The sequence below is a fragment of the Jatropha curcas genome, chromosome 4, assembly GCF_041381405.1.
Source record: "Jatropha curcas cultivar XTBG-Jc1 chromosome 4, XTBG_Jcur_1.0, whole genome shotgun sequence".
NCBI classification, from domain to species: domain Eukaryota; kingdom Viridiplantae; phylum Streptophyta; class Magnoliopsida; order Malpighiales; family Euphorbiaceae; genus Jatropha; species Jatropha curcas.
Window position 1 is genome coordinate 1,300,033 of NC_143154.1, and position 15,842 is coordinate 1,315,874.

General features: G+C 29.4%; 1 protein-coding gene and 1 long non-coding RNA gene across 2 annotated transcripts; one reads left to right on the forward strand and one right to left on the reverse strand.

Moving 5' to 3' along the window:
• Positions 1-4,652: 4,652 nt before the first annotated feature.
• Positions 4,653-8,677, reverse strand: LOC149496624 (disease resistance RPP13-like protein 4). Its single transcript, XM_089720084.1, has 3 exons — positions 8,659-8,677; positions 8,499-8,546; positions 4,653-7,412 (listed from the first exon to the last, which is right to left on the reverse strand). The coding sequence occupies exon 3, from the start codon at positions 7,385-7,387 to the stop codon at positions 4,868-4,870; it is 2,520 nt and encodes an 839-aa protein (XP_089576210.1). The 5' UTR covers positions 7,388-7,412; positions 8,499-8,546; positions 8,659-8,677; the 3' UTR covers positions 4,653-4,867.
• A 1,062-nt stretch (positions 8,678-9,739) lies between these two features.
• On the forward strand, positions 9,740-14,272 carry LOC149496625 (uncharacterized). The gene is made up of 2 exons (XR_016320394.1): positions 9,740-12,641; positions 13,919-14,272. It is a non-coding gene; the product is annotated as an uncharacterized LOC149496625 (long non-coding RNA).
• Positions 14,273-15,842: the final 1,570 nt, after the last annotated feature.

Sequence of the window (15,842 nt, forward strand, 5' to 3'; positions counted from 1 at the left end):
TCAAATTGTAACATACCAAACGTGACAAATTTATTTGCAGATAAATTCTATCTGGAATTCAAATAAATTCTATAACTATAATTCATTTATCCTGAATGAATTGAAAATTTACAAATTCAAATATACAATAGATCGTTCATAATATTTAAAGTGCTACAAAATTAAAATATTAAAATTTACATGTAAATTCATGTATTTGGTCATTTTTTAAAATTCCAAGTATCATCATGCTTACGACTAGTGGTCTCATCGTGAATGATGCACATGACGAGAATGAGACACATGAGAAATATTAATTTAAAATTAAACGAAAGGACAAAAAAAAAAGGGAAAGACTCTCTCTTTAATATATTAATATTTTGAAGACTTATCTTGATTAAAGCTAATATATATATATATATATATATATATATATATATATATATATATATAGAAAGGTATCCAATGTCCAAACGTAACAGTGTCCTGTTGTAGGGCATGATTTAATAATTTTTGATAATTAAAGGTAAGAAGACTTGAGCTTGACCGAGTTTCGACAACTATCATATCCGTTTATTTGATAATTTTTGAAATTCTTGTAACTTATTAGTCCCTAATAAATGATAATATAGTAATTAGATTATTCTATTTGTTGATAAAAATATATTAAATAAGACTAAAATAGTAAATTTCAAATATTATTATTTAAAAAAAAAAGAAATACAAAGACAATTTAGGATGGATGAAAAGAAAAATGAGACAAAATATCAGACAAAGGGAATATAATATTACAAGATCAGAAACTATCATTTATTTTTTAATCCGAATGAGAGTAATCAGTACTGAAGAGCACTTGTGTAGTTGATTACACGACTTAAGTTATGAGTTTAATTCTTTGTGACTAAACTCCTCCTGCCAACCCTTTTACCTCCGAAGGTGAACGAAGATTAGTTGAGTTTACTGTGGACCATAATAATGGACACAGTAAACTCTCATATATTAGGGATTTAATGTAGCTTAATTTTGATTTAAAATTATAATATTAGATTTGTTTTTCCTTGTTCATGATATAATTTATTATTGAACTTAATGCTTTCAAGCAAAGTTTCTCCCTTAGATTGATTTATTTCATTAATTACCATCAAGAGAAGGGTTTTTGATGTGAAGAAAGTAATAAATTATATGAAAACAATAACTTGATGCGGAAGCTATTTGATTTGACTCATGAGGTTTTCATAAGTTAACGACCTTAGATTATGAATTCACAAACAAACCATAAAATTTAATGATTTAATTCATGTTTGATTGCGCTATTTGAAGATAGATAATTAAACTGGATTAAAATAGTTAACAATACATCAAGAGAGCTTGTTACGGATTTTAGAGTTATTTTTCCCACTTGAACAATTAAAATTGATTATCAAACAAATAGAATAAATTGGATAAAATTAAATGAAGTCATAATCCCTAATAATTTTTAATCCTTGATTTCTTCTCAACAATTACTTGCTTGAGTTCTTTTTTATCGCTGTATTTTATTTCTTTTATTTATAGAATTATTTTTTTTATTATCGTTTAAATAATAATAAATTAATATAATTTTAATACTCAATATATAATTTTGGAAACAATACTATATTCATTCTTTATTAATTATTATGATTTTGTATGCTTGTGAAAAAGCTTGTCGGAGCTCGAATCTTCTTATTTATTAATTTTTTTTTTTAAGACCTTAACGATTATCATACCCTGCCCTTGGCGATAATATGTCACCTTTGGATACCTTAGCTTTTACCCTTTTTTGATATAGAATTATAAAAAAAAATTAAAAAGCTTTAATCGTGCAAAATTAAAATATTAAAATATTATCCATTTTTAGCTAACAAACAAAGAGAGGACCTTTACCTTTTTTTTTTTTTTAATTTTAAATTAATTTTTTTCATGTTCGTCATCCATGACAAGAGCTTTAATCGTAAGTGGATGATATTCTAAAATTCTATCTTAAGCACCTATTCGATAACAACTTTTAAAACAGCTATTAGGGTTTTTATTTGATTAAAACACTATTTTCATTGGTTATAATAGTACAATAATTTTTATATAATAGTTTTAGAGGTTAGGGAAGGTTTAAAAAATTGTTAACCCATTGATGTTTAGCATTTCATAATGATAAATTCTTTTTATATTTATTTCCATTATTTTTACAAATTAACAAGCCTTATTTGTGATATAAAACATTTCCTTTACTTTTTTTTATCCTTTTAAATTTAACAGAGGAACACCAGCTTTAACTAATAGAAATAGAGTTTTGATCTAGTCGAACCGCTAAAAGCTATCTTAAATATTATTGTCGAACATGTCCTGATAATTGGATTAGATGTATTCGGTGAAAATGAAAATTTTGATCAATTTATAGCGAACTATTTTATAAACTGTAATTTGAGTCTTGCTTTATATTCCATCAGTCTCAAAATATAAGTAGTTTAAAATTTTTATGTTAAATTTAAAAACACAATTATTTCCTTAAATTATAATAAAATCAGAGAGTTAATTTGATCAAATTACTCTTTGAATGAAGAAAGTAATTAGTTTTCTAAATTTATAACAAAACCAAATTTATAAAATTTAGTTATCAACATTTGTAAATAAATAAAAAGTTATGGAAAGCACCTATTTGAGCTCCGAACAATTATAAGTGGTTATTTATATTGATAGAATTTTAAGAATTTAATAAATTTCTAAGTTTATTTATCTAGTTGAAAAATAATAGACTATAATTTATAAAATTAGTAAATTTATCAATCGCATTGTTTGATAAATCAAATCAGCAGACTGAAGGTCTAATCTTCGTTTTATATTATTTTTCTTTTGAAGTGCGTATGAATCATGCCATCTAACTCTAAAAAGAGTCGTTTTCTTTTTACTCTTCTTTTTACTTTTTTTTTTTTTGAAAAAAATAATTTTTTAACTCTTTGTGATATTTATTTATATATAAATGTGGAGATTGAATATTAGGTAACTTTTCACGTCTTGTTTTCAGCTTTTTATTTAATGAAACGAGAAAAAAAATGTTCCGAGAGCACAAATTAATAGAATTTTCCTTAAAATTTTTTATTTAATTACATATCTCAATCATAGTACTTTTAAGTTTGATCTGATTGGTCTTTTTATATCTTGTAAAAAATATAAAGAGCGAGTACGGAGAGCAAAAAATTTCAAGTTCGAATTATCTTGATCAAGAGGTCTTCTTACCTGTAGATATACATGTAATATAACTATATATTACATATATGTTATATTGTTAATTTAATTTTTTTTTTTTGTTATGAGCTTTTGGTCAAAGAATAATTCAAATTGTATGTGAACTGAATTTATTTAACTTAAAAAACAATTCAATAATTGAACTGAATTTATTCAATAATTGTACTACAATTCAATGACCACTTTTTATATAACTCCAAAATCTTTACAAATATCTATTGTATTATTATAGCAGAACAGGATGGAGAATCCCATAACAGTGGAGGATGGGACGTGACTTTATGACTTAGGTTGGGAAAAAGGACACATTTTAGAATTATTTAATCCATCCTAACAACCGAAACTAGTACTACTGCTGGACAAGAAGCCAAAAAGATAACGTTGATGGATGCTGAAATATTATATCTTTATTTATTTATTTATATTTATTATTTCTTTTTTTTTAGTATTAGCAACGCGATTTGAACACGGACATATTATCAAGTCATATATGCACTTATCACTATATTATACTCAGTGTGCATAAATTATTTCCATTTTTGTTGTAATTATAATGGTGCATTACTGGTTATACCCAACAATTGGTGTGAATTCTTCCTCATCAAACAATAACCTGTGCCACTTTGATATTTGACAGCGGATACCTAGTGGCTGGTAACCGATAAACTGTTAGTTGATGAATATAACTATTTAGTAAAATTTTGATAACTGTAGTTGTAGTTGATAAAATATAAAATGCTTATTAAAGGTATAATTTTGTTATATATATAATTTATATTAATTTGAAAAAATAATTTTTATTAGTAATTATTTGATTTTACATACGATGAATTTCAATACTTGTCTGTGAAATTGTAAATAAAAAAAATTGCAATAAACAGTGGAAATTAATAGTTGAATGGTAATGGATCAACAACACTATAGAAGTAGAAATCAAATTTGGAATTTAGAAATAAATTAACAACAGAATAGTATTGGAATATTAGTAACAAACACAGTTCATTGCTAATATATGTGATAAATCGTGGCGCCTAAAATAGCAACGAATATCAATGGTTTGGCAATAGAACGTAGAACGAGATTTCAAATCATGAATTAGCAGCAGATTGAACATAATTTCGCAACCGAGATTACAATCAGTTGCTAAATTTCATGGAAAAAAGAGAGTGAATTTACAAAGGAACAGCAAACAATTAGAACGAACTTTAGCAACTGATTTGGATCCGTTGATAAAGTCCCCTTGTAACATTTTGGGGACTGATTACAAAGAGATTAGTAACAGAATGTAAAATCTGATTTATAGTATGTCATGAGAGTTTCATTCTAATTAAATTGAGCAGTGAAATCTAAATTTCAATAAATTTATCGTGTATGCATAATCATGAATGTCACATACAAAATCTTCATATCAATTTTACAAAATGCACCAAACATGTATAACATTACACAATTATGCCAACAAAATACATACATATTATATAGCATGTCAATAAAATACAAACATATAGTAATGTAGTATTATACATAAAAAAAAGAACACCTCTTACAAAGCAAGTAAAAAAACTAATACACACATGAAATATTTAACAAGATTAAATAATCTTACATGAAACCCATCTCATATGCTTTAGTTTCTCGAAGTCCAGCTCTTGTCCTCATACGGTGGATTTTTCAAACTGGGACAATTGCTAACCTCAACATCACATAAAGAAGGCATAATCTGCTTTAATTTTTTCCAGTCATCCTCGAAGAGTGGCAGGAACTTCAAGCACAAACCCACGAGTTTCCATTTCTCTTCACGAAGTTCAAGATTTGGGCAAATGTGTTTTATGTCTCCAAACTCAATGGACAAATACTGCAACTTAGAAAGTGTTTTGGGGTTAATCCATTCTGGTAGATGGTTACGACGATAGTGCCTAAGATAAACTTGTTCAAGACCTGGAGGAGGTTTAAGCCGATCTAGCTTTTGCAGATTTGTTGGTTCTTTAGTATTTTCAGTATCAATGGCTAAAACCTGGAGTTTCTCAAGTCTTGATAAAGCCTCCCACTCATTGTCCAAGATTTCGCTCTCATCACTTAACTTAATTCGCAGTACTCTTAGTTGGACTAGGTTTTGAAGCTCAAGAAGGCCACAACTTTGTGAATTTTCTCGTTGATGCAACTTGAATCCAGACAATTCTTCAAGTTTTGTTAGCCTTCCGATTCCTTGCGGTAAGTACATAAGACTATCACAGGATCCCAAGTCCAAAATCAAGAGCTTCTTCAAATAAATGATGGATGAATCATTTAGACTTACTAAATTACTGCATCCACTCAAAACCAAAAGCTGAAGGTTTCGGAGTTTTCGAATGCGTGGAACATTTTTGAGACCAGGAGCCCCGCTTAGATTGAGATGTGCCAAGCGTTTGAGTAAAATGATCCATTTGAACAGATTCTCCACAGATTTGTCATCTAGCTTGCCATTGGAGAGATCCAAAACTCTAAGGGAACTCAGGGAGATAGGCATGTTTGATGAAATGCTTAAGCTAGACATCAATAGAATTGCCCTTAATTTTGAACATTGACTCAATGATGATATTGAAATATTTTCATCTGTGATACCCAACCAACGTGAATCTTGCATTATTAATTGTCGTTGCTTGCCTCCACTTTCGAAACTGCAAAGTTCTTCTTCTCCTGCAATTTTAATGGTTAAATCACGCACAAGATCATGCATTTTACAACTGTGGACTTTTCCATCATAACCACGCCTCCGTACTACTTCAACCAAGCATCTCCCAGCTAAGTCTGCTAAATATTCATTCCCCAAATCCATTGCAGTTTTTGAATTCCGACTCTTTATAAGGCCTTCGCCAACCCACCAGTGGACCAATTGTTCAGCTCGAATCTCAAAATCTTCAGGATAAATAGAAAAACTCAAGAGAAGTTGCTTCAGGTGTCGGGGGAGTGCATCATAACTTAGTTGCAAAGACGCCATTACTGGGACCTTCTCTTGAGTTAATTTCTGGAACTCATCATAAACTTTTTCCCACTCATTAAGCTGGCGTTTTGATTTCAATAAGGCTGCTATGGTTTTGATTGCTAGAGGAAGTCCTCCGCATTTCTTCACTATCTTTTTTCCAACTTCGATGATATTCTCATCTTTACAGATATCGTCATTGTGAGAAAATGCAACCTTGTGAAACAATAACCAGCTTTTTTCATCTTCTAAAGCTTTTGGATAATGGATTCGAGAACTGTTTACTCGCATACCGATTGCAACTTCTTCTATTCTAGTTGTGATAATGATGCAGGTATTTTGACCTCGTTTTTTCTCAAGACTAGAGCATAAGTCCTGCCAATGAGATAGATTGAAAACATTCCATATATCGTCCAAAATGACAAGGCAGAAACTTTCATGATCATCACCTCCTTGTGTCTCCTCCTGCTGCTGTTTTTTCAGTTCTTCCAATATGCTCTTTATAATGCTTTCTTCATTGCAATCTTGCGAAACAGTCAGCCAGATTCTGTTTTGCTTAAATGTATCAATTACTTCCTTGTCATTGTAAATTTCCCAAGCAAGAGTAGTTTTGCCTGAACCTCCCATCCCGACAATGCCAACAAATTGCAGTGGTGTCCTATTCTCGCAGAGAATCCATTTCTTGAGCTTTCTTATGTCTTCTTCCAATCCAACTAATGAGTCAGATGAGGTGAGGTGCTGGGAAATAAATAATCCCTTATCCATACTTCCTTCGTTCTTGTTCAGTTGTTGTGATTGACTATTGAGATACTTGTTCATGCTATCCTCTACGTTTTGCATACGTGAATTTAAATCTTTCAACTTTCTTCCCATTTTATACGCGAAAATTGGATCATTGAGCGAGAAGCAGTGTCCATCTTTCTTATATTCCTCTCTGATCATGCAATCTGTTAAAATGTCATCAGCATCATAAGCCAAATCTCTCAACTGAGACAAAGCTTCCTTGAGAACTTGTTTCTTTTCCTTGAGCTTATCCATATCAGCAAAGAAACCATTGACAATTTTAAGCTTATCCTTCAAGTTCTTGAGGTCAGATTTGAAGTCAATTGCATATTGAGCTTGATTTTTGATCGCTTCAGTAAGTTCATCTGCTAGTTTTTCAAGAATCACAGATGCCACTTCTTCCATATTCTTTAACTGTTTGGGCAGCAACCTGTAAAGTTCACACATTTAACAAAAGAATGTAACTCAACTGCCCATAGGCTTGGGACTAAAATGAATAATCTGTTAATTTCTTTACATCAACTGTAATATTACTTATACAATAATATTCTAAAAATTATATTACATGTCTAAAAGCCTTAGACTCCAACTTTAATTAAGAGAAAAAAAAATTTTAATTACTCTATCCCGACCAATATTGGTATACATGTCTTTTTATTAACAATGTTTCATTTCTCCATAATTTTTTTTTGCGCATTCAATTATGATTATGTTTTTTATAAAATTATAACCTAAATTACTTTTTATATAAGTGTTGAAAAACTAAGTCATACGATCCAATTTAATTTAATTTAATTTAATTTAACATTATGAATAGATAGCATCACTTATATCTAGCTTTAATATTTAATATTTATTTTACTTTATTATTATTTATATAAGTTTTTTTTTTTCACACTTTAGTATCCAAACTATTTCCCAAATAGAGTAGTAATATCAAAGTTAAATTATTACTGTCAACATAAACAAACACAAAGCTAATAAATCCCTGGAATATATATATATATATAATTTTTTTATCAGAAAAAAATATCTTATTTTATTAATTAATTATATTCAGAAAAAATTTAATAAAATCTAGAAACTATACCTGAGTCAATAGAATCCTCAAGTACACCTAAATCTATTTGAAAATACTAACTGAAAAACCTGGATAACCTTAAAAATAAAATACAAGAAAATTTTGAGATAAGAAGAAAGAATTTAAAACCAAAATTGAATCAAAATAAAAGTTCCCGTGAAAGCCCTGAAAAATATATTTATTTACTAAGTCAAAACTTATTAGGATTTCTAAACCAAATAGGAATTTGAAGGGAAAAAAAAAAAAGAAAAATCTAATTAATTATATACATTAATTACATCGCGATCCCTAATTAGAGCAAAATGAAAAAAATGAAAAAAGGATTATTAATTATAAATTATAACCCAAAAAAAAAAAAAAAAAAAGCAGAAGGATTATGTCAATGAAAAAAAGAACTACATGCGTGTATATATAAAATTGAGAGCTTTCACGTACCTAAATATTGTGAAATCAACTAGATAAGTGAGAGCTTTTGTATATATCCTGGAAAGGAAAACAAGTAGAGGAATTTATGGCTTGAAAATGGCAAGCACAGATCACTCTAAGTCTATGCAAAGTCAATATATGCTATGCTGTCAGGAATTCACTCACTTACCTGTTATGCAAATGACAACTAATTTTTGTACTAAAATAATAACAATAATAATAAAAGTAATATCCTTTCCTTCAAAAGAAAAAAGTAATGTTCTCCAAAGAGAAATGATAATATATAAAAATGTTAGAAAGATAAAAAGAAAACAACATGGGACCAGATGCGCCATCGCTGGTTTCCCACTAGGACAAGTTTACTCAAAAGTAATTATAATTTCTCGCAAGGATTTCTTTTTTAAAAAATTTCAACAGTATCAATACTCAATCCCCCCTTTATCAAATAGAAATCGAATGGTCTTTCTCTTTTTTACTACTATTCTATTCTCTTATAGGTGTCTTTTAAGGGGTTTTTTTTTTTCCCACTTCAATTGTCATTTTAGAATATAAAACCAAGCATTTTTCTTTTTTCAATTTTACCATCTTTTGGTATCTCCATTGAGTAATAATTATTTAAAGAATTGATAAAAAATTAATTTAGTCAATTAGAATCATTTCTTATTACTACCTCTTCGTTAATTTTGACACTTATAACTTTTTATAAAAATTTAAAAAATTATTAAACCAACTCCATTTTATAATACTATATCCATCTATAAATATAAGTTCTTGCACAGTGATTAAAAAATAATTAATTTTCTTAAATTATAATAAAAAGTTCATTAAGTTGACTAAATTCCGTATTATCTCACATCATTAATAATTAATGTGTTTAATATTTTCTCCTAGCCAAAATATAAGTTATTTAATATTTTTACACACGGATCAAAGAAATAATTAATGATGATTTAACTAAATTATCCTGATCTGAAAATCAAGAATAACTCGTTATTATATATAATATAAATAAGGATAAAATTAAAAAGTTCATTAATTATTCTTTAATATTCTCAAAACTATTTATATTTATAAACAAAAGATTACCTTAAACGACTTATATTTATTAAATAAAGGAAACAATAGAAACTGATTAAATAAATCTTTAATTAGCTTTTTGTAATAAAGAGAAGCAAAGTTTGGTGAAGATATTTAGACAAGAATAAAATTGAAATAATTAATACTATACAAATTTTCTGAAAATGTTGATGGGTTTATTATTTGTGCCGAATAACCTATGAAAATGTAACTATTTTAGTCATATAATTTGGTATTTTTGATGGGTTTGTTGGTCTATGTGATTAAATAGATGCAGGTATTAGTTGACTCTATTTATTTGCCTTTTTGGGATAAAATCACTAAGTCAAAGGATGAGGAGCTGCTGGATTCTTTTTGGAAGATTTATTCAAAGGTTTTGAAGAATAGAGAGGATCATGGGATTTTATTTTGTTGGATTTGATTTGATTGTAAATATATTTTTTCAGTTTCCTTTGAAATATTCTTCTCTTCTCTTCTATAAAAGGGAGAGATGGGCTATTAGTAGGGATATCAGAGTTTTGAGTTAATAATTCTTTTCTTTAGTTTGTAAGCTTGGAAATGGCCATACGTGGCTGAATTCTTTCAATTCCAGCTTAAGGTTTAATCAAGTGCTAGTTCTACCGAAGTGTTGTGAGAATTGTTCTTCTTTTTACTCATTTAACTCTTCAATATTTGTTTATCTCTTGCAACTAATGGTTTAGATGGATATTGTTGTTCTATTTAATTAAGTAAATGGCCAGTTATTTGATTAATTTAGAGTGACAGGTGCTAGTTAACACAATCAAATCCGTAATTGTTTGATTGAGTTAACAATTTGTAGCAATTAATATAGCTTGTTTAGAGCCAGATTTTCAAGTTATATTAAAGGGATAAACAATCTTCTTGAATAGACTACACATGTTGTTTATTAGATTGAATTGGGTCTTTCTTATTCTTAATGCTACCAATATATTTTAATTTTAGGCGCGTGTCAAAATTAGTATTTGGTAAGGGATTAATCAAAACGCGTTGTCTTGCTTATTCTGTTACTACGGAAAGACTAGGTTGTTTAAAGCATTTTTGGTAACCATAACCAATTTATTGATTATGTTAATGAGTCAATTTGAATTCAGTGATCAACACAAAGAACTAGTACAAGATTGACCTTGGCTGGAAATATTTCTCCAATTGAATTTCCCATTTTTAAATTATTATTTTTGCTAGACTCAATAATTTTTCCAATCCTCCCATTCATAATTCATTTTTATTTTCTGGTTTTAAAAATAATATTTTTAATCTCTAGTCTCTGTGGATTTCGACCTTACTCACCATTTTCTTCAAGTTCTTTAAATTGGTAGTGAGATTATTAATTTTGTCAGATTCGACACGGGCCAAATTTTGGCGCCGTTGCCGGGGATGACCCTTATTTGTGGAAATATTGTTCAGATCAAATAATTAGAAGGTGTGTCACTAATGATGAGGTTGAGTCCATTCTTACATTTTGTCATTCTTATGCTTGTGGTGGTCATTTTGGACCTAAGAGAACAGCTCGTAAGGTTCTTGAATGTGGATTTTATTGGCCAACATTATTCCATGATTCATATATTTTTTGTAAAGCTTGTGCTAATTGTCAAAGAACTGGAAATTTAGGACATAGAGATCAAATGCCCCTTAATCCTATTTTGATTTGTGAAATTTTTGATGTGTGGGGTATAGACTTCATGGGTCCTTTTCCTACTTCTTTTGGCTACACTTACATATTGCTTGCTGTTGATTATGTTTCTAAGTGGGTAGAAGCTAAGGCTTGTCGAAATGATAATGCTAAAACTGTTGTGGATTTTATGAAGTCTAATATTTTTACTAGGTTTGGAACTCCAAGAGCTATCATTAGCGATCGAGGGACACATTTTTGTAATAAGACAATGGAAGCCCTCTTCAAGAAATATGGAGTTACTCATCGAACTTCTACTGCCTACCATCCTCAGACAAGCGGGCAAGCGGAAGTATCGAATAGGGAAATTAAGTCAATTCTAGAGAAAACAGTGAGTCCAAATCGAAAGGATTGGAGTTTGCGTTTAGATGATGCTCTGTGGGCGTATCGCACAGCCTATAAAACACCTATAGGAATGTCTCCTTACCGAATGGTTTTTGGGAAACCATGCCATTTACCGGTGGAATTAGAACATCGAGCTTATTGGCTATAAAGAAGTGCAATATGGACGTGGATGCTGTTGGAGAACATAGGAAGTTGCAATTACATGAGCTGGAAGAGATTAGAAATGATGCTTATGAGAGTTCTCGGATTTACAAGGAGAAAACTAAGGCCTTTCATGATAATTCAATTTCAAGAAAGCAACTTTTAATTGGCCAGAAAGTTTTACTCTATCATTCAAGACTGAAATTGTTTCCAGGAAAGTTAAGGTCAAGATGGATTGGTCCTTTTGTGGTTATGAATATTTTTCCTCATGGTGCAGTGGAAATTCAGAGTTTAGAGACTAATAAAATTTTTAAGGTTAATGGGCACCGATTGAAACCATTCTATGAGGGATTTCGAGCAGCAACAGAGGAAATATCATTAGAAATTCCTAAGGTTCAGGTTTGAAAGTAGGAAGTTTGAAAATAAAATAGTAGATGAATAAAAAAAAATAATAGAGTTTTTTTTTAATTTTATTTATTTATTTATTTATTTTTAGTCATCTTCTTTAATAAAATGATCCAATTTGATTGTTTTTGGATGCAAAAGCCGTGATCTTTCGTTGGGAGAGTTTAATGGAATATGAAATTTTAATAGGCCTTATAAGCGTCAAGTGTGGGCTTTTTCTTAGTATATTATGTTCTCCTATTTTGTTTTTGACTCATATATACAGCACGTGAGTAAGGTGAGAACAAAAGAAAAGAAAAGGAGAAGTGACTCTCTCCTCCACGGGAAGCAGCGATCGTTCAGTCTCTGTTCAGATCGCCCAACGCCAGCAAAAATAGAGCCCAATCAGTAGCTTCGGAGCCATTCCCTCTTCTTCTAGTAGCAGTGTTCGAATGTTTTGTACCCAATAGATGCGTCCCCTGTTTTGGTTTTAGATCTCAAGTCCAGCAGTTCAGGTAAGTTTTCTTGGACATAAATTTCAATTTCCGTTTTTATTTGCTTGGATTTGTGTTGGGTATTACATTGGGACAATGTAATTTAAGTGTGGGGGAGGGAATTTTGAGCTAGAAAAATCATTAATATGAAATAGGGTTCTAATTTTGTGGTTATGAATTTTGCTGAAATTTGGGTTCAATTGCTAATTGTTTTGGTTAAATTTTGCTGGGTATTGTAATAATCAGCAGCAATTTTGTTGGGTCTTGTTAAAATGTGAGTAATTTGTTATAATATTTGCTTGAATTTGATATTGATTTTGGGTAGCTGAAATTATGATGATTAAGGAATTTTATCTTAACTTAGAACAGCCCTTTGAATTCAATAGAAAAACCCTCTTAATTACTTAAGTAAAGTTAATTTGGTAGCTATTATCTCTTGTCCATTTAGAATAAATTATTGAATTTAGTTATTCTTTTTGACATAATATATGAGGCTTGAATGAATCATGGTTAAATTTCTGAATTGCTTGATCATAATTCACATCCATTGCTTTTCCAATTATTGTATAAACGGCTTGGGTATGGAGATGAGTATGTGTGTGTGTTTACTTTTGAAATTAAGGTTACCGAAAAAAAAAAAAAAAAAAAAGCAAGTAATTAAATTAAGACTTGAGCAGTCAAGGTACTCCGCTGTCCGAGTTTGGGCAAAGAGTAGTGTTAGTAGCCACTTGAGTTTGTGACTCTAAGTACCCGCAAGCGGGTTACCAATGATGACACACTCAGGCAATTGATAAATGTTCAAGCACAAAAAAAAAAAAAAAAATAATAATAATAATAAATAAATAAATAAATAAAAGTTCAGCATTATTTGTTTTGTGTGTGATTGCAATGATTTTCTGTGACCAAGCTGTTTAACAAATAATTCTTTAAGCAATGGTTTAATTGATATGGAATTTAAATTGCATGTTTAAAATTACAAAGTTCAAGCCTAGTCTATTATGTTTGAAAGAATGTAAATTCAATTCTTTATTCTCCATAGATTTCAGATTTGAATATTCAACTCAACTTTACTTTTGTAATTAAGGTTGCTTTTCTAAGGATGTTCTTATAAGAGTTGTGAAGAGTTGGGTGAATTTCCTTTTGTGCAGAGTGAGTTTTTCCTTGAGGACAAGCAAATATTAAGTGTGGGGGAATTTGATGGGTTTATTATTTGTGCCGAATAACCTATGAAAATGTAACTATTTTAGTCATATAATTTGGTATTTTTGATGGGTTTGTTGGTCTATGTGATTAAATAGATGCAGGTATTAGTTGACTCTATTTATTTGCCTTTTTGGGATAAAATCACTAAGTCAAAGGATGAGGAGCTGCTGGATTCTTTTTGGAAGATTTATTCAAAGGTTTTGAAGAATAGAGAGGATCATGAGATTTTATTTTGTTGGATTTGATTTGATTGTAAATATATTTTTTCAGTTTCCTTTGAAATATTCTTCTCTTCTCTTCTATAAAAGGGAGAGATGGGCTATTAGTAGGGATATCAGAGTTTTGAGTTAATAATTCTTTTCTTTAGTTTGTAAGCTTGGAAATGGCCATACGTGGCTAAATTCTTTCAATTCCAGCTTAAGGTTTAATCAAGTGCTAGTTCTACCGAAGTGTTGTGAGAATTGTTCTTCTTTTTACTCATTTAACTCTTCAATATTTGTTTATCTCTTGCAACTAATGGTTTAGATGGATATTGTTGTTCTATTTAATTAAGTAAATGGCCAGTTATTTGATTAATTTAGAGTGACAGGTGCTAGTTAACACAATCAAATCCGTAATTGTTTGATTGAGTTAACAATTTGTAGCAATTAATATAGCTTGTTTAGAGCCAGATTTTCAAGTTATATTAAAGGGATAAACAATCTTCTTGAATAGACTACACATGTTGTTTATTAGATTGAATTGGGTCTTTCTTATTCTTAATGCTACCAATATATTTTAATTTTAGGCGCGTGTCAAAATTAGTATTTGGTAAAGGATTAATCAAAACGCGTTGTCTTGCTTATTCTGTTACTACGGAAAGACTAGGTTGTTTAAAGCATTTTTGGTAACCATAACCAATTTATTGATTATGTTAATGAGTCAATTTGAATTCAGTGATCAACACGAAGAACTAGTACAAGATTGACCTTGGCTGGAAATATTTCTCCAATTGAATTTCCCATTTTTAAATTATTATTTTTGCTAGACTCAATAATTTTTCCAATCCTCCCATTCATAATTCATTTTTATTTTCTGGTTTTAAAAATAATATTTTTAATTTCTAGTCTCTGTGGATTTCGACCTTACTCACCATTTTCTTCAAGTTCTTTAAATTGGTAGTGAGATTATTAATTTTGGCGGATTCGACACTGGCCAAATGTCATCTAAGAATTTCACTACAAGAAAAATGAAAAGTAGGAACAATTTATTTAGCTCCGAAAAAAAAAATTTTGCTGTAACTATTTATTAGAAAATATCCCGAAAAGGTGTCATGGACTTCTAACACCAATCCCATCTTTCGGCCACTAAAAGATGTCATGGAAAATGCACATTAGAGTACAAAAAACATCGATAAGATAAGTTGCTCTCAGTTAGCTTTTCTTTTCTCTCCCTCTATGGCTTTAATCAACGAGTTATTTCATAAGCTAAAAACCATCTTAATCATATGTTTTTTCTATAAAATATCAGTCTTTTTTTTTATTGTTATTTGTTTCATATTTAAGGTTTTTTTTTTTTTCCTTTTTTATGAGGATTTATTACTAAATAACTATAAGATTTAAATTTATTTAGTTGGAGACTTTAGATCTTGATTAGCAGGTGTGGATTTTCGATCAATGAAATCTAGTAGTGCGGCATGTTCCTCCATTGATGCTCTTGACGCATAGCAGCAGAAACTCATCTGTATTCGTCATATGTTGCAAATTATTGAAAAAGAAAAAAAAAATATTCTTAGAATTAGGATGATTAATTATGTTTAATTAATATTGAAAATAAGTATAATATATTACTTTCGACATTTTTTCACTTTTCACAAAAATTAAAAAAAATATTTGAACCACCTCAATTCTATAAAAATAAAAATAATTGACTAAATTACTCTTTTATTAATTCTTTGTAATTAATAGACACAAAATTTGATAGAGATCTCTAGGTAAAAGTGAAATTGAAATAAAATAATTAATACTACATTAATTTCTA